Source organism: Pan paniscus, chromosome 4 (assembly GCF_029289425.2).
Source record: "Pan paniscus chromosome 4, NHGRI_mPanPan1-v2.0_pri, whole genome shotgun sequence".
NCBI lineage: Eukaryota > Metazoa > Chordata > Mammalia > Primates > Hominidae > Pan > Pan paniscus.
Genome location: NC_073253.2, coordinates 164,018,127 through 164,045,469, shown reverse-complemented (window position 1 = coordinate 164,045,469; position 27,343 = coordinate 164,018,127). Strand labels below are relative to the sequence as shown.

The following is a 27,343-nucleotide window of genomic DNA, read 5'->3' as shown; positions in this document are numbered from 1 at the left end:
AAAATCAGCATGGAGTGTCCATAGGTACAATCTGTCCGTAGGTCAACTCAGGACCCATTTAACCTGTGACCAGCAAGTTCTCCTTCTAGGACCCCGTACCAAGGAGATAGTTAGACAAGTGTCCCCAAAATGTGCATGCACAGAAATTCACCCTAGTGTTTTCATTAAATAGCAAATAAATAAATGCCTACCCAACAATTTGGGACCCATATAGCCACTCATACAATTGGACGATATACAACCATTAAAAATGTTGATATCAATGCACTATTAATGACAGGGACAGATGTTCTCAATATAGCAAGCAAAAATAATAGGTTATAATAGACTGTATATTGTGAGGTCATATTGGTGGAATTTCATATATATATATATATATATATATATATAACTCGTAATTGGTAGCAGTAGTTAGATCTGCGACGTTATTTTTTTTACCTTAATATTTGAGGGTTTTTCGGGTGTTCTTTTAAAAAATAATGTGTATGTATAGCACTGTGTGTGTGTGTGTGTGAGAGAGAGAGAGAGAGAGAGACACCTTTTATATCTGAAGAAAGTGTAAAGAGCTCATTGTGTCCCTAGCCCCCGGCTCTGCACCCCCCGACCACGCCATAGTCCTCAGAGAGGCTTCTGCAGCCTGTGGCTGTGCGGGAACAGCCTGGAAGGAGGCCTGGCATGAGTGTTTTGCAGGGCCAGTTTGCACGCTCTGGAGGCCTGATGAGTCGGTCTTTACAGATTGATTACTTGTTGAGATCCAAGCAGGCCTGAGTTCTTAGTGAAAACAAGTGCACATGTTTGGTCTAGCAAAAACTAAATGTGGGAAACAAAATAAACCAAAAAAAAACAGCCCGTATCTTTCTTAGAAAGGAAGTAAGGCTTTGGGAATGCTTACAGTCTGGGGACATAGGTTTAGCCAGCTGTAGGACCTGACACTATCCCTCACCCTCCTCAAAGCAACATGCTGGCACTGCTTAATGCTAGATGAGGTGCCTGTGGGACCCCCACTTTGCATGGATCTGTGGAAATGCAATTTGAAATTATCGTGCCTGTCACTAAGAAGATCTAGGGGCCCCCAGGAATCTCTGGGACTCTCGAGTAAGCTGAAGTGGTCATCCCCCATCAGAAAATCAGAATGGGCAGGCTCTGTTCCAATCCCCTGTGACAAAGGCAGATTGTCCTAAGCAGCAGAGGACAGCCCTGAGAGATGGGAGATTGAGCGGCGTTGACCCCACAGTGGGGGAGGAATGCCGTGTGGGGGTTGGGGGGATGGGGGGCAGGGGGTTGTCTCCGGGAGGTGGGAAAACAGAGAATTGGGTGCAGTGTGTGCAACAAATAACCCAGCATCTTGGCTCGTGGCCTGGAGGTGCGAGACCACCCACAGAGCCCGCCCTGGAGGCGAGCTGCTCCGCCTGGTAACCATTTCAGCAACGGCCATCACTTGAGGAACAATGTGAATGCTTGTAGCAGCCTGGGGCCCGAGACCAAACAGCCTGCCATACACTCTGACCGCAGAGGCAGCAGCCTGGGTGGGGGGGATTGTTATCATTTAATGAGATGCAGATCAAGACAGCCTGGGTCTTTAACGCAGTGTGCCTCTTCTCTTCTTGTTTAGAGATTTGAGTGAAAACCAGATCCAGGGGATCCCGAGGAAGGCGTTCCGCGGCATCACCGACGTGAAGAACCTGTAAGTGATGTTTTCCTTGCTTCACTATGTATGTGGCTAACTTGGGCTCTCTGGCCAGAGTGAGGGTGAGGGATGGGACAAGAGGGTGGTCCAGGTGCCTTCAGAGATGAAATTGAGGGCTGTGCTTGAGTGATTTCTAGGGAACACACATTGGATGCCACAATACTGTCACAGAAACCTGTGCTTTGCTGGTTAGTCATCCCCAGATATGAGCACTGGAGCCTCAGTGCCTGCTGAGTTAGAGCCTGGCCCTACAGAGCCTTGGTGCAAACCAGCTTTGCCCAGCATCATTATCATCTTCTGTAAAATGGGGATGGTAACCTTGTGGGCATGTTTTGTGCAACTGAGAAAGTGTTCAAAAGGAAGAAATATCTTAGTGCCTCATACATAGTACGTGGTCAATCAGTTGGAACCTTGACGATGATGGTGCTGAAGCTCTCACTCTTATTAATAGGCTCATCATCGGCTCCTGAGAGAGCATGGGGACTTACATCCCAGGAAGTTGGAGAGACATAGCCAGATCCATTTCCACTGGCCTAGGATTTTTTTTTAATACTTTTTATTTTAAAATGATTTTTGATTCACAGGAAGTTTCAAAAAATAGTAGACAAGTCGGTATACTAGTTTCCTCCAATGGTAGCATCTGACATAACCACAGTACAGTATCAACACTAGGAAACTGGCATTGGTACAATCCACAGACCTTAGTCTTCAGATTTCACAGCTCCACGTGTGCTCACTTGTATACGCCTGTGTGAGCGCAGGCATAGGTAGTTCTGTGTGATTTCATCACGTGCAGATTCATGCAGCTGTCAGCATAGTCAAGCGCAGGACTGTTCCAGCATGACATTTTTGAACTTTGACAATTTCCTACCTGGCTTCTCCTACTGACCCCTTATTCGTGACTCCTGGGCCCCTACAAGGACTATGCCTTGAATTTTCTGCCTAAACCTTTGTGCCCACGGGGTCGGAACATGCTTTTGGAGAGGGGTAGGGAAGAAGGTCTGATTTGGCTGAGCAAGCACTTCTGCCCAGCAGCCTTCTCTGCAGCCCCAGATTCAATTTGAGACGTCTTAAGGGAGGTTTAAAAAAAAGACATTGTCACTTTTCCCTGTAATGAATGCAGGGGTTTTAGTTTACTGGCACACTCAAGGCAGCTGGTGATGGCTTCCAGATGCAGGTTATCTGCCTCCCCTGTGGACTTAGCGGAAAGCTTTTGGTGTTTAACATGCAAAGCACGCAAGAGGGCAGAGGCGTCTCTGGGGGTGGGTGGAGGGAACAGAGAAGCAGAGAGGACTTTGCAAGGGGCTCAAGGACAAGGAGGCCGCCTGCTGCTGCTTCTGAGGGTGTTTTCCCAAGAGCAGGAGAGGGCGGGGTGGAGCAGCCACACCCACAAAGAATGGGAGCTCCTTTGCAGGACAGGTGTAGGCTTCTCGCAAGAAACAGCCTCCTGAGTTTATATCTTCCTGAGAAAATGAGATACAGAAAAGCCAAACCTTCAAAACCACTAAATAAATAATGAGAGATCTCTCATCCTGAACTGGCACTTTTAACATTTCAGAGTGCTTTTCTAGCATTTCGTTCCATGCATTCCAAGAACTCAAGACTGTTCACATGAACCAAAAACAACTATGTTAATTAGCCTGCCAGAATGTCAGGGAATGAGAAAATGGAGGCCCAGAGAGGGGCAGTGACTAACTCAGGGTCAACCAGCTTTCTGATGGTTGAACCCCAAAAGAACATTTTGCGTATATAAAGTGATATATCAGTCAGATCTCTTGACACTAATTTTAAATGGATCCATTAACCAAAAAGAACATATTGTAGTGATGTATAACCAGGGCTGGACAGTTAATCGCTGACTATGTTTTTGATTGTTAAGAAAGTGAATAAATCCCACGATTGTTCTTAATAGTTGCTAGCGTTTCTCAGATTTTGTTTTACAGGGTCTCTTTTCCCCCCTTACAATATCTCTAACTATGCAAAGGCCTCAGGACTTAAAAGGTTCAAGATTCTACAAACCCAGACTCCTAAGTCACTCCAGCACCCACCATCAGCCCACCATCTAAGCCATGCAAATGTGTATTACTCAGGATCCTAAACTCAGTGAGGATCTTCTCTTTGTTTATACTCACTACTAGCAGCTGGGCTTGGGGAGAAGAAGGAAAGGGGAGTGAATTCACTGCCTAAAGGATGAATTAACCAAAAACACCTAAGGGGAATTGAATACTGTGTACCTCTAATCAGTTCAGTCAGCAGGCACTTGTCAGGCAGGACCCAAAGGCCCCAGAGGTACAATTCATGTTCTCCAGTAGCTTACAGTGTAACTGGGGACAAGAATCATGTACATACAAGAAAATGTTTAGTAAAGTACCAATCTACATGAAAGTTGGCTAATGAGTAGCTATATGTAATGAGGGGCTGTCAGAGCTCAGAAGGAACAGACAGCTTTAGGCAATGTAGCCTAGTGGTTAGAAGCATGGTTTTGGCGGTCTGATAGAAGTATGTATGAATTCCATGTGTTCTAGGTTCTTAGTCTGTGATGTTAGGTACATTACTTGACACTTCTAAGCCTATGTTTCCACTGTATAAAATGAGGATAATAGTTGGACTTACCTCCTAGGGTTTTTGTGGAGGTTAATAAAACAATGCGTATGAATAACTTAGTCCTACGCTTGATGCATGAAAGGTATTTAGAAAGTTCTAACTACTGTTGCTGCTGTATTCCTTTGTTACAATAGTGAAGACTGTAGCTGGGCCTGAATGGTGGTTAGAATTCACAAAGTAATAAAGATAGTACGTGCAAAGTGTAAAGGCAAAACTGTATAAGGTGTGTTTCCAGCAGAGACATCTCATGGGAGTGGAGGGATCTGGGGCAGAAGAGTGTGTGATTGGGTTAGAAAGAGAGGTGGAAGCCGGTTGCTGGAGAGCCTTGACTGCGAGGAGCATGGGCTTTAGATGTAGGCACTGAGAATGTGGATGGCTTTTGCCCTGGGACAGATCATGGTGAAAACATTTGTTCTGGAAGAGGAACCGGGGACAGGAGGAGGTGGCAGAAGGAAAGGTCGGGGCAGGAGATGAGGCTGTAGTCCAATGTGAGGGTTTAGGCTCGTATCTCTCTCTCACGCTGTCTCTTGGGAGAGAGAAGCAGGAAGTGGAGAAAGAGGCCAAAGTAAGCCGTCCCTGGGGACAAAATCAACAGAGCTTCGCAGTCAGTGAGTTGTTAGAGGCCATGGAAAAAGAAGTGAAAAACGATTAGTTCCAAGTTCAGACAATACAGAGAATGATGGCAAATTCTCATAATCATTCATTCACACTATTTTTTGAGTGCCTTCTAAGTGCTAGTTCTGGGGAAAACAGCAGGGAGTAAGATATATCAATATAAATCTGTGAGCTCTGTCTTCTTGGAGCTTCCACTTCACAGAAATGGGAAGTTCAGGAGGAGGAGCCAGGCTTGGAAGATCCTGAGTTGGGTTGTAATCACATTGGGTGTGAAGTGATGTCAAGTCTTCTGTCAGCATTGTGGACAGAGCATCTTCTCTGTGTGAGGAAGTTTGTGATCTGACATCCTGTCCAGTTCCTGCTGGTTGAAGGACTTTGCTAAAGCCATGCTATGCCTCTGGTCCTCAGCTTCCTTGGTTTTAATAAGAGGGAGTCAGACTAAATAATCTTACAGCCCAAGAGAAAAACTCATGTGAGTAATTAGAACTGTAGGACCTGAGCTGAGGATCTGATGCTTCATGGAGGGGAAGCATCTGGACAGAGGTGATAATGAAGCTGTATGTTTAAATATGCATCGGCACATGGAAAATAAGAGACATTTAGCACAAATTAAATTTCTATAAAACCTGCTAAGGAAACACTCCTCCTCCTACCAGTCCTCAGTTATGGAGATTGTCTACCTTGTGAATGATAAATAGCAAATTTTAAATCTCAGAGATGCATATCCTTGTCATCAGCTTGTTTGAGAACCACTACCCAGCCCCCAAGCCTGCTCCACCACAGTGTGTGAGCTCAGGGAATTCACACCATTCCACTATTACCTTAAAGACTAGAAGATAAACTGCTGGCATATCCAGCTTCAAACTGCATGCTATGTAAAATGACAACCAGTTGGGCCTATGTGTAACACCATATGCTTTATTACACGGAGAAAATAAAAAACTATCTGGTTTAAAAAATAATTTTGTAGTTTTGACGTATATTTTCTTTGCTTGCGCTGATATTTCCCTTCAAGAAGGAAGAGGCTGTGGCCAGGTGTGGTGGCTCATGCCTGTAATCCCAGCATTTTGGGAGGCCAAGGCGGGTGGATCACCTGAGGTCAGGAATTCGAGACCAGCCTGGCCAACATGGTGAAACCCCATCTGTACTAAAAATACAAAAATTAGCTAGGTGTGGTGGCAGGCACTTATAATCCCAGCTACTCGGGAGACTGAGGCAAGAGAACTGTTTGAACCCAGTAGGCAGAGGTTGCAGTGAGCCAAGATTGCACCATTGCACTCCAGCCTGGGAGACGAGTGAAACTCAGTCTTAAAAAAAAAAAAAAAAGGAAGAAACTGTGATACCCACATTTTCCACATAAAATTAAGTTTTCATCAATTTGTATAAGTTGGTAAAAGTCAGCAGATAAAATTAGGCCTAGGCCTCTGCAACTAAGCTACCATCAGTAACACACCCAACCATCTTTTGGACTTTCGCCATGGACACTTCTGTCTACCCGGGTTCCTTTCCTCACAGCCATGCCAGCAAACAGGAACAATAAAGTGACCAGAAGCTGCTACAGAGCAGAGTCCCTATTCACCTAAGGAAGTAGGCAAGCATACAACTTTTATCAGAGCCAAGAGAAAGGACGCAGGCGGCCTCTGAGCCCTGTGGACCTGAGGAGCCACAAGCATGATGCTCTCAGTGAAGGGACTGGACGCCTGCCCCTCCAGACAGCAGAAGGAAGTCCCTAATTGCTTCCTGCTTCTCCAGAGAAGAGAGAGAACGTAATTATCTGGGGATGCCACTCTACGCAATTACTGAAAGCTGGTTTAATGGGCTGGTCTCATTCTCCACTACTTGCCTAGAAGGGCGGAAGGTGCTGTATTTAAAGAGAGACAGGCGGTTCGATGGACAAAGTGATCTGGATGAAGAAAGAGACCCTTAGAGAGACTGTCCTGTAGAGAGACCAACACTCACCACTCCAGTATGAAATGCCTACTGTATGCAGAAACTGTGCTAGGTACTGGGCAAAGGCACAGCGAAAAGGAGAGAGGAGAGAAAGAAAAAGAAATCACGGAAAGACGTAGAGATAGAACCAAAGGAAATGAATTGGGAAAACAAGAGAGATGACAGGCCACAATCCAGCCGAGCCTAATAAGAAAAAGACAAAAACCAGTAGGGATTGTTTTTTTTTAAATGTCCCCTTGCCCTGTCTTTCTCAGCAGTTATGTTTTCCTCTGTTTTTCAGTTTCTATTTGCGAGGACTGTGTAGGACATGCATTCCAGAAGGGAAAATCAATAACCCCTGTCTCTGCCAGCTAGCGGAATTTGGAATTGACGCTTTGAAAACAAAGCTGGGCAGGCAGCCTTTGTGTTCTCTAGTTAGTCTGTGTTGCCGCACCGCCCGTGTCTGCCCTCCTGCTTCCTGAGATTAATGAGGGCTGTCTCCGCCCTGGTGAGCAGGTGGTAATCTCATGTGAAGGTGAGGGAGGTGTGGGGAGGGACACCAGCACCCGTTCGTCGGTAGCATCTCTGTCTGCTCATCTCAGCAGCCATTTGTTTTGTCACTGCACCTGGAGCAGTGTCCACACTCCTGGTCTTGTCCTGCAAGGCTGTACGTGAACTGGGTGCTCTCACTTATCTCATGCTTCCCATGCTCCTTTACATTCCCTGAACACCTCAAGCTCCTTCCTGCCCCAGGACCTTTGCACTTGCTGCTCCCTTAACATAAGATGCTACACCCTCAGACCTCCACACAGCTAGCTCCTTCTGATCCTTCACATCCCGGCTCAAATGTTGCCTACTGTCCCCCACTGCCTTCCCTCTCTATCCCATCACCCAGTCATATTTCTTCAGAGCACTTATCACCCTCTGAAATTATCTCATTTATTTCTTGTTACTGGATGTTATCCTGTTATTACTTGTCTCTGGATGCACATAGCAAACCTGTGTACACAGATATCCTGCCTGTTTCAATCACTGTGTTGTCCCCAGTACTCAAATGGTTCATGGCAGGAGTAAAGTGGACTAGAAATGTATTGAAAGAATGACTTTGTTCATTCATTTCACAGGTGTTTGCCGATGGCCCGTTACATACCAGAAATCATACACATTGTTAAAATGCTTTATATGAAAATTATATATACCATATACTATAGAAATAATAATATACCATAGTAGTATTATTATTGTGTAAGAATAATATACTATAGGAAAGAATAAGGTGCCATTCTTGTATCCGAAGAACTCACAGTCTAATGATATTCCCATTTTCCAGATGACAAAATTAAGTTTACTAGTGAGGGAGTCAATTAGTAAACCCGCAGTCATAGGCCATGGATTAAGGCTTCGTTGGAGCTTAGGACAACTATATGTGGAAGCCCAGGGAGACAGGTCTCATTCTGGCTTCACTCAGGAAATGACATGAGTTGGGTCTTGAAGGATGCATAGGAGTTCATCTAGGGGAAATGTATTGCAGGAAGAAGGAACAGCATGTGAAAATTCACCAACATATGTAAAGGGACAGAGGTGTGTGAAAGAGTTGATGCTCGTGAGAGATTTGTGGCTGGAGTATAGCTAGCAAGAGAGGCAATAAAGAGCAATGAGGTTAGGGAGATGGGGAGGTGCAGGAAGGGAGGACCTTGAACCCCATGATCCATAGAGCAATGGGGGTTTATTGGGGGGTTCCTAATAGGGGAGTGGCATGATCAGATTTTCACTTAAGAAAAACAGCTTCAGCAGCAGTGGGGAGGGTAGATTGCTGAGAGGCAGAGACTGAAGCTGTGTGGGCAGAGAGGAGACTTGTGCAGTTGTTCAGAAATATGGGGGACCTAAATCGAGCAAGTAAAGTGGATCTAAAAAGGCAGAGTCAAACTGCAGGGACTCAGGGGCTAGCTGGGTGGGGGAACTGAGTGCCTGTTACCAGGGCTTATCAACCAGAGACAGAGGTGTACTTCAGTGCAAGCCGGCTCTGACGCAGGAGGAGTGCCTGGCTCTCGTCTCAGATGGGGTGCTGCATCTTGAAGGGGGATTTAGGAAAATCTGCTCATCTGAGGCAAGGCCATGCAGATTTATCATCTCTGGGAAGTGCAGCAAGTTCCCCAGCCTTCCCTGCTTTGCATTCCTGACTGAGAGTGTCAGGTTCAGAATTGCTGCTAGAGGAAGTTGCACTGGGCCCCAGTTTGCTGAGTGCTACCTAAAAATGCTATCTAAAGACAGGGGTCATGTCTACCTTCCTGCCTGCCTCCCTCCACCCTTCTCTTTCCCTTCCTTTCTTCCTTTTTTCCTCCCTCTTATCCTCCCTTCCCCCTCATTCCTTCCTGTTTCCCTCCCTTCCTCTCTTCCTGTCTCCCCTTGTCCTTTCATTTCTTTTTCTTTTTCTTCTCTTTCTCCTTCTCTTTCTTCTTCTTCTTCTTTTTTTAAGGTGGAGTTTTGCTCTTGTTGCCCAGGCTGGGGTGCAGTGGCGCAATCTCGGCTCACTGCAACCTCCGCCTCCTGGGTTCAAGTGATTCTCCTACTTCAGCCTCCCGAGTAACTGGGATTACCGGTGCCTGCCACCACACCTGGCTAATTTTTTTGGATTTTTAGTAGAGACAGTGTTACACCATGTTGACCAGCCTAGTCTCGGACTCCTGACCTCAGGTGATCCACCCGCCTTAGCCTCCCAAAGTGCTGGGATTACAGGCATGAGCCACCATGCCCGGCCACCTTCCTCCTTTCATTTCTCCCTCCTTCCTCCTCTTTCTTCTTTCTTTCTCTCCCTCCCTTCTTTCCTGTTTTCTTCCCTTCTCACTCTCTTCTTCCCTCTCTCTTCCTCCCTCCCTCCCTTCTTCTCTCTTCCCTCTTCCCCCCTTTCTCTCTTCCCCCTCTGTCTTCCTCCCTTCTTTCCTCTTTCCCTCTCTTCCCTCCTTCCTCCCTCTCATTCTTTCACCCTCCCTCCTTTTCTCCCCCGCTTCCTCCCTTCTTTCCTCCCCCTCTTCCTCCCTTCTTTCCTTCCTTTCTTCCACTCTTCCTTTTTATTCCATTCATTGTTACACAAATTACCACTGAGCCCTTACTCTTGTCAGACCTGAAGCAAATCTTAAGAAAGATGACTAAGACACGGTCCTGCTCTAGTGAATTTTTGTCTACAGGGGGAGACATACACAGCAAGCATATATCATAGGATAAGCACGCCCCAGGGCACTCTTCTCTATTTGCCCCAGGGCCAATGGCATAAGTGCTCGATAAATACCAGCTGATTAGTTAAATTTCCTGAAATGAGAAAAATAGTAGAAGAAACAGGTAGATTTGGCTCCATTAGTCTGATAAAGACATATACAGTATTATCTAAAAGCAAGGAGAGAGTGGTGGTAAATGCCCCATCCCAGAATTTCTGCCTGGGATTGGAAGTTGCATTGGTGACAAGTAGAATTTCTTCTAGGCCAAGATGACACAGTTTCGTAGACAGTACCACAGGTCTTCTGGCAGACCTTGCATATTTCCTAAAACACCCCTCCCTGCGTTATAACTGTCTGCTCAGCTGTCCTCCTCCTCCTATAGCCTGTAAGTTATGTAAAAGGAGAGGTTGAGTCTGCCTTTTTCATTGTTCTGTTTTTAAGAGTTAGTCCTATGCCTAGTATGTAATGCTCAATAAACAATAAGCGAAGGAATAAATGACTTGCAGAACAAAGAGACTCCCGTTTTTAGGGAACAGCTGAAACCCTGAATGAATGAATGAATGAAGGGGCATGATGATATCCTAGCAAAGAAGAATAAAGTCAAGGCAGCAAGAAGGAGCCCAGAGAAGCATTGATGTTTTTTCAGGATAATGGAGTCTATTATTTTAAAGCCAGCAGTACAATTTATTATCTGAGACAATTTGATTTGTGGACGAATTTTTTTTTAACTCATCACAAGTATTTAACCCCTTTGAGCACTAAATGTACAGCAAGCAAGTTGTTTAAAACAGGCATATAAAATATAATCCTGTCTTTTATATACTCTGGCAAAAAGGAACAGTGATTCTGACCCCCTCAAAGTACGACTCAGGGGTCTTAGGAGACATTTGCCATTGGACTGAGTCTTTGCCTGGTGATTTTTAGCTCCACAGAGAAATGTAAGGGACTTAGGAGGAGATGAGTATTAACATGGAGAGCATACTTTGAGACTCTAGTATTCGTTGATGTTCTGATTCTTTATCTTATTGGGACCAAGTGAGTATAGTGATTAAAAGTATGAGTTTTGGAATCAGGTTTGGTTTTTTTTTTCAGCTTTGCCTCTCACTACCTATGTGAGCTTGGGCAGGTTTCTCAACTCTTAGTCTATAAAATAGAGAAAATACTAGTGAGGAGTCCAGGAGGGAGAAACTCTGTGCCTCGCATTTGTACGTTGCTTTCTGGTTTGCACGCAGCCTTCACGTGTATTATCTTATTTTTGAGAGAGAGAGAAAGTAAGTCTCGCTGTCAACCAGGCTAGAGTGCAGTGGCAGGACCTTGGCTTACTGCAGCCTCTGCCTCCTGGGCTCAAGCGATCTTCTGCCTCAGCCTCCCAAGTAGCTAGGATTACAGGTGTGAGCCACCACAGCCGGCTAATTTTTTTTTTTTTTTTTTTTTTTTTTTGTAGAGACAGGGTTTTGCCATGTTGCCCAGGCTGGTCTTGAACTACTGGGTTCAAGTGATCTGCCTGCCTAAGCCTCCCAAAATGCTGGGATTACAAGTGTGAGTCACTATACCAGCCATATGTATTATCTTGTTTAATTACTGCAACAGTCTTGCAGGACCACTAGGGAAAAGTTGCTTATCCTCTAGGTATAGAGGTGGAAATTGAGGCTTAAATTCAGAAACTCTCCCAAGGCCACAAGGCCACAGAGTGGGTCATGGCAAGACTACAGCGGGATCCCAAGATTAGCGTGGACTCTCAGGCAGTGTTTTTCTGAGATATTGGCCAGGAAAAACCCTGAGATTTGGTGAGCATGGAGGGATGCCTGCAAGGAAACAGCAGATACAGACAGATTCATGGGGAGTGTTGGAAAAGCATTTCTGGCTTGGTATCAGCCAAGACCCAAGGTAGGAGCAGGCTGTGAAGGTCACAGTTGGGACAGAATTTCCAAGAAGACCATCAAGATTGTCTGAAAGTATGAACTTTTGGCCAGGCACAGTGGCTCATGCCTGTAATCCCAGCACTTTGGGAGTGCAAGGCAGGTGGATCATGAGGTCAGGAGATCAAGACCATCCTGGCTAACACGGTGAAACCCCGTCTCTACTAAAAATATGAAAAATTAGCCGGGTGTGGTGGCGGGTGCCTGTAGTCCCAGCTACTCAGGAGAGGCTGAAGCAGGAGAATCACTTGAACCTGGGAGGCAGAGGTTGTAGTGAGCTGAGATTGTGCCACTGCACTCTAGCCTGAGCGACAGAGTGAGATTCTGTCTCAAAAAAAAAAAAAAGAAGAAGAAGAAAAGAAGAAAGTATGAAGTTTTAAAAAAAAAGACTAATTTTTAGAGCATTTTTATATTTTTAGAGCATTTTTAGGTTTACAGAAGAATTGAGTGGAAAGTGTAGAGAGTTTCCATATACCCCCAACACACAACCATACAGTTTCTCTTGCTATTAACACCTTGCTTTAGTGTGGTATGTTTGTTACCACTGCTGAGCCAATATTGATACATTACTAACTAAAGTCCCTAGTTTACATTAGAGTTCACTGTTTGGTTTTTACGTTGGATGGGTTTTGACAAGTGTGTAATGACATGTATCCACTATTACAGTGTTATACAGAATAGTGTCAGTGCCCTAAAATTTCCCTGTGTCCCACCTATTCATCCTTCCTTCCATTCCCCCAAGCCCTCAAGTGTGAGCTTTTAATCATGCAGGTAAATTCTTTCATTTTCACAACAGCTTATATTTATTTGGTTTTTCATACTCTCAGATAAGTGTCTCCTTTTTCTTCTTTGAAAAAGGGTAAGTGACTCCCATGTGTCAAAGTGCATAGAGCAAGTCAGCAGGACAGCCAAGCCCTGACTCAGCTTCCCAGCCACAGTGTGAAGTGTATGAGTGTGAAAGTCTCTCCTTCAGAGAAAAGACCAGTGGTCCAAAGACCCTGCCCATTCCCGTAGCTGTGCTTCCCCAAAGAATCTCTGAGGAGGTTGACATAATGGTGAAGTGCTCAGACTCTGGAGTCAGGCTGCCTGGAGTCAAACCCTGGTTCTTACCACCTTTATGACCTTAAGCAAATTGCATGCCTCCTTCTTAGCCTCAGTTAACCCATATGTTAAGTGGAAATAATATAATCCCCCTTTATGATGTTGTTTTGAAGAGTAGTAATTATTATTGCTGCTTTTATTCCATCTCTGAGAATTAACTAGGCCCAGGTTATCACATCTTAGAGACTAAATCTTCCCTTCCTAGACAAATATGTGCCCCAAAAAAAGTCATATTTATAGCTTCCTGGCTCTGAAATAACCCTCCCTAACTAGTAAAGATATTTAACTTCATCACTCTTTCTGTTATTTCTTTGAGTGGGGCTGACCTCTTCTGGCATATGGCTTCTAATGGGCTAGGTATAAAGTAGGCCAGAGAAAAAGAGGGTGTAACTTCCCTGCCCTGTCCCTTCCTCTTGTCCCCACCAAGACATGGAAAGGACGAAAAGAACTGAGGAGTCCCAGCTCTGCTATTAACTGCTGCCTGCCTAGGGTAGGCTGAAAAATGGCTCTTCTAAAAATGCCTACATCCTAAACTCTAATGTATGTGAATGTGTACTCCACATAGCAAAAAGGATTACAAATCAAGAATTAAGGTTCTTCAAGTGGATAGATTATCCTGGATTATTTGAGGGGATCCAATGTAATCAGAAGGGTCTTCATAAGAAAAAAGACATGTGCTGGAAGCAGAGAGAGAGAAAAGACCATGTGATTCAGGGAAGGAGGACAGCCCCGATCCTGGAAAAGACAGGAAAACAGATTGTACCCTGGGGCATCCAGAAGGAACGCAGTCCTGCTGACACCTTGACACAAGCGCAGTGAAACTGATCTAGGACTTCTGACCTCCAGCATTCTAAGACAGTAAATTCGTGTTATGTTAAGACGCTCAGTTTGTGGTAATTCATTATAGCAGCCATGGGAAACCAGTACTAGAACCACCCTCAGGCTCTCACCAAACCCTGTCGTCTGGATTTCCTCTTCTATTAAAATAAATCATTGACATAAAATCAGTGAATTTCACCTTGTATTCTGAGAAACTCTGGTGCTTCAAGAGCCCACAAATAGTTATTTTCAACAGTGATAAAGATTTAAATTGCCTCTTTTGACATTAGTGTGCAACATGAGATTTTGTGTCACAAAGAGCCTATGGGGAGAAAAAAGGCTTGAAAAATAACCACTGGACTTGATAAATAATCTTTCAGGTCTACTCATATCACAGAGTTTGATGGTTCTTTGAGGCCATCTTCCACCAGGAAGGAGCTAGGTTTTGTCATTGAGGTAAAATTCCGTGGCAGGGTCAAGAAGCCAGCACCAGGTAGGGACAGCAGAAAAGAGAATCAGGATAATGCCAGGTCTCTGGACTCAGAGCTGGACTTTGGAAGCTCAACTCCAAGGTTGAGGGTCTGAGCTGGGCTCAATGTGGGAGGAAAGGAAAGGAGAAGGGTTGGTGTTGAATGGGAGGTGATTACCTGGAATGGGGCTTAGGGCTTTTGAAAGTTTCCAGATATCCTTGGGACTGGTTAGGGATTTCTGCAGCAGGGCGAAGTTTAACTGGCTTTCTTGGCCATTCTCCCTTCCTTCTTGTAGCCCCAGATAAACTACTTTGCATCTGGGGGCAACAGCCAGTTCTGGAAAGAGAATTATTAGAGACTCATGTGAAGACATGGTGAGCCAATCATCAAAAATATTTGCTAGATGAATAAATAAGTTGCTTGTGCAGAGTGCAGGACGGTGGTTTTCAGAGCCTGAGATCTCTGCCGCAATACTGCTCATGGTACATGTGGGTCTCTTTTATTGGAGCGGATGTTTCAGAGCAGGCTTGTATCAGAACTGACACATCCATATGCATAGCGCCTGCCGTGCCGGCATGGAGCACTTCTGTGTCTGCCACAAGCATTCAGCTCTATAAATGGATGTGTTACGATGTGTCCATTTACACTGACAGCTATTATTTGCCATTGTTAACATTCTCCTTTAAAGTTCTCTCTGTATGCAGTCCCCAGGCACAAGTGCGCAAACCTAAATTACTTTTAAATGCCAATGATCCGTTCTTGGGTACTGTGTCTGCCAGGAAAACTTCCTAGCCAGACAAGTAAGTACCCAGTGGATAAGGTTTGGTACATACAGCACATGGTCCAGTAGCAGTTCCAAGATTTCCCAGCTAATTAGCATTCTGTTTTTAAGGTTGTACTCCTCTTTCTGCTAATAGAGACAACACCATTTCTTGGGCTGAGAGATGGGGTATTTGTCTGAGATAACTTCTAAAGCCCATAATTTACCCCCAGGTGATCATATCTCCCCACTGCCGACATGTACACCAAATAAACAGAGGCTGTGTCAAGGAAGGAATGAAGCCTCAAACAGAGACTTTCCTTCTTAGTAGGTAATAAGCTTTTATCAAGCCCTGACTGCATATCAGACACAGTTCTTATTAATTTCTACCTATTATCTCCCTTAGTCCTTGTGACAACCTAGTGATTACCATCACCAGTTTACAGATGATAAAACGGAGGCATACAAAAGTGAAATGATTTACCCAGGGTCACATAGTCACTGAGTGGCAGAACTGGGATTTGAACTCAGTTTACATCTAGAACCTGTAACCTGAACCACTCTGCTATGCTGCCACAGATTAGAGAAGTATTTAATGAAAAGCAAAAACTGTGATCCAAATCCCACCTCCAGACAACTTCAAGTTTCTTTTTATGGGGTTTCAAAAATCAGTAAATTTTGCTTGAAAGTCTGGATTTCCAGCTTCTCTGGAGAAATTAAATGTGTTAACACTGGGTGCCCAGTCCTGCCCGGCAACCACAGGCCAACCAGAGTGACAGGTCCCCTCTTAAACATACTGTGTGCCCTCCTATCTGCAGGGGGCCTGCTCCATGAGTCCTGCAAGCTTCTAGGGAGTCCCATTGATATGTGGCCACCTCTTACCCCGGAAAGATCCCATTCTCCAATAGAATAGGTGAGATTTTCTCTTTCTGTTTTGCTAGCTGGTGATCTTGGGCACACTGCTTCTCCTCCCTAAGCCTTCATTTCCTTTTCAATAAAATAAAGATGATTAATCCTTAACCAAACCATAATTTTTGCCTTTCTTTTTCTTTTTCTTTTCTTTTTTTTTTTTTTTTTTTTTTGAGGCAGATTCCCACACTGCCACCCGGGCTGGTGTGCAGTGGTGTGATCTCAGCTCGCTGCAACCTCTGCCTCCTGGGTTCAAAAGATTCTCCTGCCTCAGTCTCCCGAGAAGCTAGGATTACAGGTGCCCGCCACCACGGCCAGCTAATTTTTTGTATTTTAGTAGAGATGGGGTTTCACCATGTTGGCCAGGCTGTTCTCAAACTCTTGACCTCGTGATCCGCCCCCTTTGTCCTCCCGAAGTGCTGAAATTACAGGCGTGAGCTGCTGCGCCCGGCCAAGCCATAATTTTTAATGTGAAAGTTAAATGAACCTATAGTCCCAGCTGCTAGGGAGACTAAAGTGGGAGAATTGCTTGAACCCAGGAGTTCAAAGTTGCAGTGAGCCGTGATGGCACCAGTGCACTCCAGCCTGGGCAACACAGTGAGACCTGACTCAAAAAATAAATAAGTCAAATGAGATGACACGTGGAAAGGACTTATTCAGTAGAGCTTGGCACAAAGTAGGTGCTCAATAAATACAATGTTAGTATTCTGCACCCCCATCCTCATGCATCCTTCATCCTTCATTGATGCACACAGAGATTATCTTACGGTTGGGCTATTGGCTTGCGGGGTTAGAGGAGAAGGAGTTTTGGGGTTTGGTTTGGTAGTCTTGGGATTTTCTCTGATTTAGAAACAAGAAATTTAAAATTGTATTTGAAATTACTTGATTTTGAGATGTTGGCACCTAATGCAAAATCTTCTTAAGCATTAAGTGTCCATACCATGTTGGGCAAATCCAGTCATCTGTGGGTCCCATTCAACTACTAGCCTCTAATATAGATCATGCCTCCCAGTCACTGGGGTGAGCCTGCTGCAGGCCAAGGATGTGAATGGAAGATTCTGGTTTTTCCTGCAGCTGCAGGTGTCAATAATCTTGCTAATATGTTAGCAAGTCTCGATGCCATAATCCCTTGAATCAGTTTGCATCCAACTGCCTGCCAAGGCCTTGAAAAAGCGACTCTAATCGTGGCAATCAAGAAGGCTCGGGGGAGGCAAATATGGGAGCAGATCTTCCCAAAACCAACTCACATGGACCATTGCTAATTGTACAAAGCAGAGCACTGTTCCTGGACTTGAACATCCCTTTCTACTACATCTTGTAGTGTTTTGAGGCTGAGCACTCTGCCTACATCAGGGTATGGCCCTGGCATGTTCCAGAAGTGAGTGACTTTGCCCTGCTTCTTCAAAGTCACACACCACTGGTCATTTTCACTGAAGCATCCCAAAGACTCCAAATACTGAGGGACCAACACATTCTTTAGCTTGACTCATCATTGTTTATTTAGACAGATTGTTTCCTCAATACATGTACATCTATGTGCCTCTCTGTCACCAGCACCATCTCGACTCTTGTCATTGATTGCCTGTTCTTTGAGAACCAAGTAGAGTCAACGACTCATAAGTCCTACAGTTCCCTTCCCCGGCCTACTCTAGAATTTTTCTCTGCTTGTTTTTTAAAGTCATAATGGTAAAGTAATAATTGCATGGTTTCATTGTAGCCACGTGCAATGTTTCCAAGCATAGTTTGAAAACCACCTGCTCCAGAATCTCCCAGACCTTATTTAGAATGCAGGTTCCTGAGCCCTGTTAGCAACTAACTGAATCCTGATTTCTGGTCAAGGCCCAGGAATCTGCATGTTTAAGCCACTCCACGGCTGATTCTATAACTTTTGAGAACCACTGGCATGCAGAATACAGACTTGGCATTGAAATGAGAAGAGATCTGGGTTGAAGTGTCAGTCTCCCCACTAGTCCTGAGCCAATTGCTAGCTTCTCTATTAAGCTTGGTTTCTTCATAGAGACTAAAGGTAGTACCTAATGCAGAGAATGTTTGTAAAAGAGTTAGCACTAACACACAGTAAGCACTTCAAATGTTAATTATTATTCTTATATCATTTAATTGCTGTAAGAACCCAGTGGGGTTGGTGGGATTATCCTTCTTTAAAAGATGAAGAAACTCGGACTCAGCAAGGTTAGGTAGTTTGTCCAAGGTCACATAGCAGAGTCAAAATATGAATCTACATTAATCTGACTCACTGTTAACAGTGTTTAAAACAATTGGGGGAAATCAATCCAAAATTAAAATGAGAGTGAAGAGGCCTGAGAATAAAAAGGGGGGGAACTTCCACACATGTAAGGCAAGTGTCTGCTGTCTGTGTTGGATTTTCCTGTGTGCTGTTCGGCATCTGGCCAGGAGTGGAGATGAGATAGGTGATGGTTGTGGCTCACATTGAGTCCTTTGTGCCTAATATCCAAGCCTTCATTGCTCTTAATTTGTCAATCCCTTAGAATGTTGTCAGTCAAGGAGGTCCCACATTATGACAGTGGATTGGAGAATGTGGGAGGGCCTCATGTGGAACAAAGGCAAAGAACAAAGCCTCCCTCTCAGTTACTTTGAGGCTTTTTCTCCAAACAGTGGAGGGTAAAGGACCTCTGGTTCTCTTTGGAGCCTTTTTGAGTTTCTCCCTGTGAGTGGCCTACAAGCTGAGGATGGAGTCCGGCCCGGCTTTCAGCAAATGCTGACTCCGCCTGCACCTTGGAAACATGACCCCGGCTAGGCTGCGAGCTGGCTGCCATCTGTCCCGGGCCAGTTTAATCCACACATCTTGTAGAGAGAAGGAAAAAGTGAAAAAGCTGTCTTGAAAAAGAGATGCAAAGAGTCACAGAGCTTCCTCAAATTGGGTTACTCTACCATAGTTGGGGTAGATGGGAAGGTCAAGCTGTTTAGGAATGAGAAAACAGTTTGAGATAAGGAAATAAACCATTAAAGAATCTAACCAATATATTATTAGTATTTTGTTTAACAAAGCAGATTATCAAATCATGTATTCCAATTTAATTAAATAAAATGGAAGGTACATTTAAAAGTTTGAATATGATTTTATATATGTATATATTTGCACGGGGAAAAAAGTCTGAAGGACATAAACCAAATGGTAGCAATTGTCAACTATAAGTGATAGGAATTTAGATGATTTTATTTTTTAAGTCAACTTTATTGAGATTTAATCTACCTAAAAAATGCATCCATTTCATCTGTATGATTCTATTTATTTTGACCAGTGAATAGCCATGTAACCACCACCAAAATGTCCTTCTGTCTTCAGCCAGTCCTCTCTCCCATGCATGGATCCTGGCGAACACCAATCTGCTTTCTGTCACTATAGTTTTGCCTGTAGAACTATTTCATATAAATGGAATCACACAGTATGTTACCTTATGTAGCTAACGTCTTTCACTTAGCATAGTATTTTGAAATTCACCCTGTGTTGTATTGTCAGTAATGTGTTCTTTGTTACTACTGAGTAGTATTCCAGGGTATGGGTATACTTCAGTGTGTCAATCCATTCCCCTGTTGATGGGCATTTGGATTGTTTCCAAATTTGGGTTATTACGAATAAAGCTGCTATGAACATTGAATTATATGAGTCCTTGTGTGAATGCAAGTTTTCATTTCCCTCACGTAAATACTTAAGAGTGATTTTATTTTTTTTCCTTATCCATGTTCTTTTTTTGTTTTTTTTTTTGTTTGTTTTTTTTTTTTTGAGACAGAGTTTCACTCCTGTTGCCCAGGCTGGAGTACAATGGCACAATCTTGGCTCACTGCAACCTCCGCCTCGCCTCCCAGGTTCAATTGATTCTCCTGCCTCAGCCTCCCAAGTAGCTGGGATTACAGGTGTCCACCACCACGCATGCCTGGCTAATTTTTGTATTTTTAGTAGAGATGGGGTTTCACCACATTGGCCAGGCTGGTCTTGAACTCCTGACCTCCGGTGATCCACCCGCCTCGGTCTCCCAAAGTGTTGGGATTAGAGGCGTGAGCCACCGTCCTTATCCATTTTCTAATATTGCTACAATGACCAAACATTACTTAACAACAATGATGGCAAATACCAGAGTAGGAAAAATCTGTCCTCTATCCCATTGTCTTAGAAAACTAATGTAAATTGAGAAGAAAGCCTTCATCAGTACATATGGCCCATGGTTATCTTGACTTCAGACGGCATATTCAACTCCTTCCCATGAAATTTAGATGTGATTAGAGAGAGTTCTTGAGTTCTTGGTAAGAATTCAGAGGATGCTGAATTGGCAAGGGTGCTGGGCCATCTTTCACACTGACGGTGGGAATGCCAATTGGTATAACCCCCTCAACAGGCAATCTGGCAACAGCTACCAAAATTGAAAATACACATACTCTTCAATCTATCAATTTAACTTTGATAAATTTACTTAAACATAATCTCATTTAAGTCCCCAGAGATGTTTAGGTAAGTGTTATTTGCAAAGAAAATGTCTTGGGAGCTACCTAAATTCCAATAGGACCCAAGGCAAATGAATCATGGTATGTTCATTCACTGAACTATTGTAGAGTAGTTATAAAGAATGAGGTTGATCTTTATATATAATATGAAACATATCCAGAGCTCATAAATGAGAAAACTAGGTGCAGATGGTCCGTACAGTCTTTTACCACTTGTGTTTTTAAGCATTATGCTTGTATTTGTTCACATGTGCCTTTTATTTGAGACAAGGTCTCACTTTGTCGGCCGGGCTGGAGTGCAGTGGCTCACTGCAGCCTCGACCTCCTGGGCTCAAGCGATCCTTCTGCCTCAGCCCCTGCAGTAGCTGGGACTGCAGGCACATGCCACCACACCCAGCTAATTTTTTGTGTGTGTGTGTGCATTTTTTTATAGAGATGGGGTTTCACCATGTTGCCTAGGCTGGTCTCAAACTGAGCTCAAGTGATTCGCCCACCTTGGTCTTCCAAAGTGCTGAAATTACAGGCATGAGCTACCGCGCCTGGCCCACACATGCTTTTATATATGTGAAATATTTGTGGGTAAATTCATAGGAAATGCTGACAGTAATTGCTTCTGGAAAGGCAAACTTCTCAACTTGGGGAACGGGGCAGAAGGGTGTTGCTTTTCATTCTATACTCTTTGATCTCTCTGGATTTTCTTTTGTCATGTGCATATATTTGTGTAACATAAAACAATTTTATGAGTTAAATCCATCTGATCTCAGCCCAAAGAATGGGGGTGCTCCCATTTCACTTGATTCCCTGGCATCTGATGCCAGAGCGCACTTTCCCAGCAAGAACTCACAGGACTCTGAGTTGGCCATGCCCCGCACTGCCTCTGTCTCTGCCACGGTTGACCCTCCATAACTGGAAACCATGATCATTACCATTTGCATAAGTACAACCACATTGACCCACGGCTGTGGCTGTCAGTTTTGAATGAGGGGAATTATTTGTATTCAACGGGCATTTCTGATTGTGGCCTTGACCAGCCCTGAGATATCTTTCAACAACGAATCACCAGCAGCCAACCCCATGACCTTTGGAAAATGAATTTGCCTGCCATTGGGCCGGCCTCAGTTCTTTTGCCCAAGTAAAATGTCAATTAGATCACTGGCTGAATATCGCTTTTGTCTACTTAAGCATGTTCAGCTCACAAAGCCATAAATGTTTGCTTGCTTCTTTCTTGAAAAAAGACTCCACACCCAAGTTCAAAGTATGCTCCTGGCTCCATATGGTCACTGAAAAAAAATTGATTCATTGGAAAAATGCAAATATTGAGTCATTATTCAATCATCAGGCAAATCAGACTTTGGGTCATTGTCAACAGGCTGCATGTGATTTAGGTCCGTGGATGCTTTCAGGCTCATAGAATAGGTGTTGTATGCATGGCATCCGTCTCCGTCTGCACTCCCAGCCCACATTGTTATCTACACCAGACAATGAAGAAGATAAAACCCAATGTTCAGTCTGGGCGCAGCGGCTCATGCCTGTAATCCCAACACTTTGGGAGACTGAGGCAGACAGATCACCTGAGGTCAGGGGTTCGAGACCAGCCTAGCCAACATGGTGAAATCCCGTCTCTGCTAAAAATACAAAAATTAGCCAGGCATGGTGGTGGGTGCCTGTAGTCCCAGCTACTCAGGAAGCTGAAGCAGGAGAATCACTTGATCCTGGGAGGCAGAGCTTGCAGTGAGCCAAGATTGTGCCATTGCACTCCAGCCTGGGCAACAAGAGCAAAACTCCATCTCACAAAAAAAAACAACAACAAACAAACAAACAAACAAACAAAAAAACCAATGTTCTATTGAGTGATCTCTAGGATTTACATAGATTAGAGAAAAATGAATAGGGAGAGGGTCGTGGCTGAGTGATGGTGATTCAACCCAAAGCAATAAGAGTAAGGCGGTCACCATCATGTAGTAACACTTCAATTAACTGTAATTAGTTTCTGGAGTTTTCTGTACTTGACTTTTAATACATTTCACAGGAATTGAAACACAAGGAGTTTTCCAAAATTTTTCTTTAGCAGGATGTCCCTGGCCCCATTCCCTTTAATCTGCCTTTTGCTGCCCATACCTTATTTTTTATTTCAACAGGTTTTTGGGGAACAGGTGGCATTTGGTTATATGAATAAGTTCTTTAGTGGTGATTTCTGAAATTTTGGTGCGCTCATCACCTGAGCAGTGTACCCTGTACCCAGTGTGTAGTCTTTTATGCCTTGCCACCTGCCGCCCTTTCCCCCGAGTCCCCAAAGTTCAACGTATCATTCTTATGCTTTTGTGTCATGCCTTAAATATCTCGAGAGATTCCTTTGACCCAGTGTTAGCCTTAAACATGGTTTCCAGCTACATGAAAAATAAATAGACCACAAAGCCAAGATTCTCAGCTTTAGCTCTGCTTCAGAAATGGTCTTGTTTTGTTCTCTAAGGACAGTGTTTGTGTCTTGTAGTTACATCTCCTATGGCCCCAATAAATGATGCTCTCACGGCTGCTAAGCAGCTGCTAATGTTAAAAGGGGTACATCATTGCCCTGCACACCAATACACCAAGGTTCCCAAGCTAAGCCCTTCCTTATTGTGTGCCTCAGAAGTTGAACAGTTTAACTCTTCCTGGGCTCTCTTTACATGTTCTGGCCATCTTAAAGTGAGGACTGGCACTGAACTTCCATTTGGGTCCATTGTGAAATTGCTTCACAGCATTTACACCTTTCCAGCCATTAGAATGGTCCACATGCAGCTTGGGGAACCTGCTGTCAACCCGTACAGTTGGGTTGTGGATGTGCAAATTTTCTCTGGTGAATTGTTCGTTGTCATGGAAGATGAGTCTTCTTGGTAGACAGTCAAGCCAAGTCCCTTTTCTGGAATCAGCTCCTTAATGCAATTAGATTTCCTGAAATGATTTCCTTTCTTTGCCCATTTTACTACCAAGGCAGGTATGAGATGTGCTTTTATAATAAGTGGTTTGGCTAGCATGCAATTCCTCTACTGCAGCCAGCCTTGCTGCCTATTGAAATGGGGCAAATTGGGCGCGCTGGTGGGGGCGGGGGGCAGGGGTTGGGGACGGACGCGCATGGAATTCAGGTTGCTCTACCAAGAGTCATAGACTTACCAAGCTAGAGAGGGCTTTAAGAAATACGTCATATTCACAGGAAGGGGAACATCACACACTGGGGCCTGTCGTGGGATGGGGGGATGGGGGAGGGAAAGCATTAGGAGATACACCTAATGTAAATGACGAGTTAATGGGTGCAGCACACCAACATGGCACATGTATACATATGTAACAAACCTGCACGTTGTGCACATGTACCCTAGAACTTAAAGTATAATAATAAAAAATAAGAAATATGTCATATGGTCCAAATTTCTCCTTTTAAAAATGTGGCCAATTGGCCAGACCAGACCCTGGGTTCCCTTGGTCTGTGTCTGGGTCTTAATTTGTAAAGGTGACTGTTGGATGATACAGAGAGGTCAATGCCATTTACAGAAAATTTACTGTTACTCACAGGTCCCTAGAAATGAGAGGCACAGCATGTCATGCAGGGCCGCAGGGGAAGCACCAGAGTCGGGCAGAAACAGGAGCAAGGGGAAAGCTGGGGCCAAAGCCCTTATTGGGGTTTCATAGGAAAGGCAAGGCAGGGCAGGGGAAACAGCTTAAGAATGGCTAGTTTGAATAATTCATATGGGCCTTGGGGCATAAGGGCTATTCCTAGTCATCCTGTACCCAGCCTTGGGTTGATTTAGGGCAGAGTAAAGGCTGGCTTGGTGTGTGAGCTAGATACAGCTGGTGGTTAGGATATGGACTTGGGATTGGTTGGTCTGTATCTGAAAGATAGGCTCATTGGCAATTTGTTTACTATCTCTAGGAATGAGCTAGCTCTGGGAGGGGCAGTCTCTCTCCCCTGCCAAGAACCCTTCCCTCCCCCACCAAGATGTCAAACTATTTTAAAGTAGAGAAAATTTAAAAACATAATTAATATACCCCTAAATCCCTGGGACTCCTCAATCCCTCCCCATTAGGCCACCATTCCTCACCACATTTGAAGCCCCAGATGGAATGAAAGAGTCAAGCATCCCTGAGTTCTAGTAGCATTTCAGACTTAAAGATACAATTTAATCACCTTTTATTGTTTTAGTTTTTTCACTGGTATATCAGGTGTCACTTGTCTCTAAACAGTGTGACCCAAGGGGTTAGCAATCAAGTCCTTACTTCTCTGCCAAATGCTATCTTAGGATTTTAAGTAATTCTTCTCTCTAATCCTTACTTTCTTCTGTTGAAAATTATGGGCTTGCATCTGATGATCTCTGAGATCACTTTCAACAGTGGCATTTTACAACTCTATAGCTGCAACCGCCCAGAGGGCTGGAATCTCCTTCAGCAGAGTTGAAGTTCATAGTAACTCTGATTTTGTTAATAACCTAAAGGCAAACGGTGATGTTCTGAATTTCAGTGTGGATAGGTAGGGAAAGAGGAAGGTAGGATCATAGATAAGTAAGTAGGTGAATGTTTCCCAAGAAATCTCAGTGTTACAGTTGGTAATCAGGGCTCAGAAAATAAGTCCAAGGAAGATAACTCCTTAGGACTGGAAGACTTGGACAGCGCATCCCCTTCCTCTCCCTCCCCATCCTACTCCCACTCCCAAATAAAACAAAAAGGTCATCTCCTACATGCACACCCCTGAATTCTGTTCTGAAATATGTGGGATGCATAAAATAGCAAATGCCGTCAGATCTCAAGTTGGGCAAATACAGAGACAGCATTTTTAGTCTCATTGAAAAGTAGTTGTCAGAAATATGCCATTCACTCAGAGTCTCTAAGTGCTCTGTCAAGCTTTAACTTGATTAAAATTGAAAACCACATTGCTTGAAAACCAAACGTGAAATCGAAATCTCTTTACTCAGTGCTCTTACATTCTGAAGCCTGGGCTTATGGATTATCCTCAGTTAATTTATGCCATCTTTGTGCCATACATTAATTTTGAATATATTTGTTGAAAATTTCCTGTAGCTTGCATTTATGGTTGTCAAAGGGGCTTTTATCTTGAAAAAAATGGTGCTGGTTTTAATTACAATTCTAAATAGCTTCATAACCATCGTGAACCCTGGATTTACATCATCTTTATGACAGCCACGCAATTCCCACTTTATTGATTTTGTCATTTGCTTCATTACAGTTAATGCAAACCTTTTGTACAGAGACAATTCTGGGGCCTCTCTCTTCTTGGAGGGGTTAGTATAGAACATCATGACCAAGATAGACCCCGTCCCTCCACCCCCTGCTTCTGCCGCAGTGCTGACCCAACGAAAAGTCAGGATGGAAAATATTTCCAAAGTGGCTATCCATCACAGGCAAAGGAAACGTTAGTGCTGATTATCCAACCTTTCTGATCGGGTGGGTTCAGACTCCTCTGCTTTGAAGTCCTAGAGATAGCATCACTCATGTTGCAGGACTATGTGTCCACCCCACCGCAAGCCTCACTCTCTGTTTAGAGAAGGGTTGCAGCAGCAGCCACCCACTTTTGCATTGCACATGTAGATCTTGCACCCCCTGCACCCAGCCCGCCCAGGGGCCTTAGGAACCAAAGCATAGTATGGTTGATGGGGATGTGCTGAGTCCCCGGGATGTAAATGCCAAGAATGCCTGTGAGTAACCTAGGATGGAAAATCGAAACCTTTGGTGATTAACTTGAAATGGAACATTTTAAAGAAAAGAACAGAATGAGGGAGCTTAAGGAAGTATAGGAAGACACAGCTCATCCATTTGTATCCATCAGGGACAGGCTTCCAAGGGCCAGGAGCAGCTGAGGGAGCTCAGAAAGCTGCTGGGAGCCCAACGCGTAAGGAAGGCTGCTGCAGGGGAGTTTGTGGATAGAGTCCAGGGCACTATGTAAGTGGCATTTGGATGGCTGAGAAAATAGCACATTTGATCTGGAAACAAGGAATTTTTCCCCCTAAGTCTCACTTGAAAGGACCTTACTTTCCCCAAACCAAGGCTTATAAGACAACTAGCCTTTAACGGGGATATAAAAGTAGAATGAACTTGCCAGAAAGGGCAGTACAAGTCCAAAGATCATTTCTGAAGGAGACAAAGGAGTGAGGTGGCCCATTTCTAACGTAATTTACTGGAGAATGTTGGGGAAAGTCCTAGAAGGCCCATTCTCTGCCCTTGCATGTCCCAGAACTTCTCAGTGAGTCGCTCCATTTGGGACTATCCCCGGGGATGGCTTTCTCCTCTTCCTCCTTCAGAGACTGTGTTCTGCACTTCTAGACTCTCATTTTTCCAGTAGATGTGGGAGTCTAGCCTTCACTTTCTAAAAGCTATGAAATTATTGAATGCTGGAAACACTGTTGAATGCTCCTTAAAAGCTGTTTCTGTGACAAATGGGATGGGAAAATATGCTGTTTCTAAGACACAGAAGAGCTGAGCAGGAAGAGGAGACATCTCCAGAAGATGGGGTAGAAGGATCCCCGGTGGCCCGACACCTTGTGTCTAACCCCGTATGCATCCAGAAGCTGGAGAGCCAGTCTTGTCCCGCCTAAGAACTCCTACGTGAATCTCTACCTGATAGGCACACTGTTGAGGGCTTTTAAGCTCGGTGGTTTTCCGTGGAGCACTTTGGTAGAAGTTAATACCACATTCATTCATACTTGTGTTTTTTTCCACCCTGCTGTTCAGCCCTCCGACCCCCTGGAGAGTCCTCATCTTAACTGTTCCAAACCAGAGTAAATTTACACTTACATTCTCAATGTACTGCATTAAAAATAAAATCTGACTCCTCAGACAGTACCTATAACAAC

The 27,343-nt window shown here is 44.2% G+C and overlaps 1 protein-coding gene across 1 annotated transcript in view; it reads left to right on the top strand.

Annotated features, from left to right (window-relative positions):
* The window catches only part of SLIT3 (slit guidance ligand 3), a 639,400-nt gene that overhangs the window by 416,332 nt on the left and 195,725 nt on the right, over positions 1-27,343 (top strand). The window contains exon 5 of the mRNA XM_014345150.4: positions 1,613-1,684. Coding sequence (XP_014200636.3) covers positions 1,613-1,684 — 72 coding nt within the window. The remainder of the gene's footprint in view (positions 1-1,612; positions 1,685-27,343) is intronic.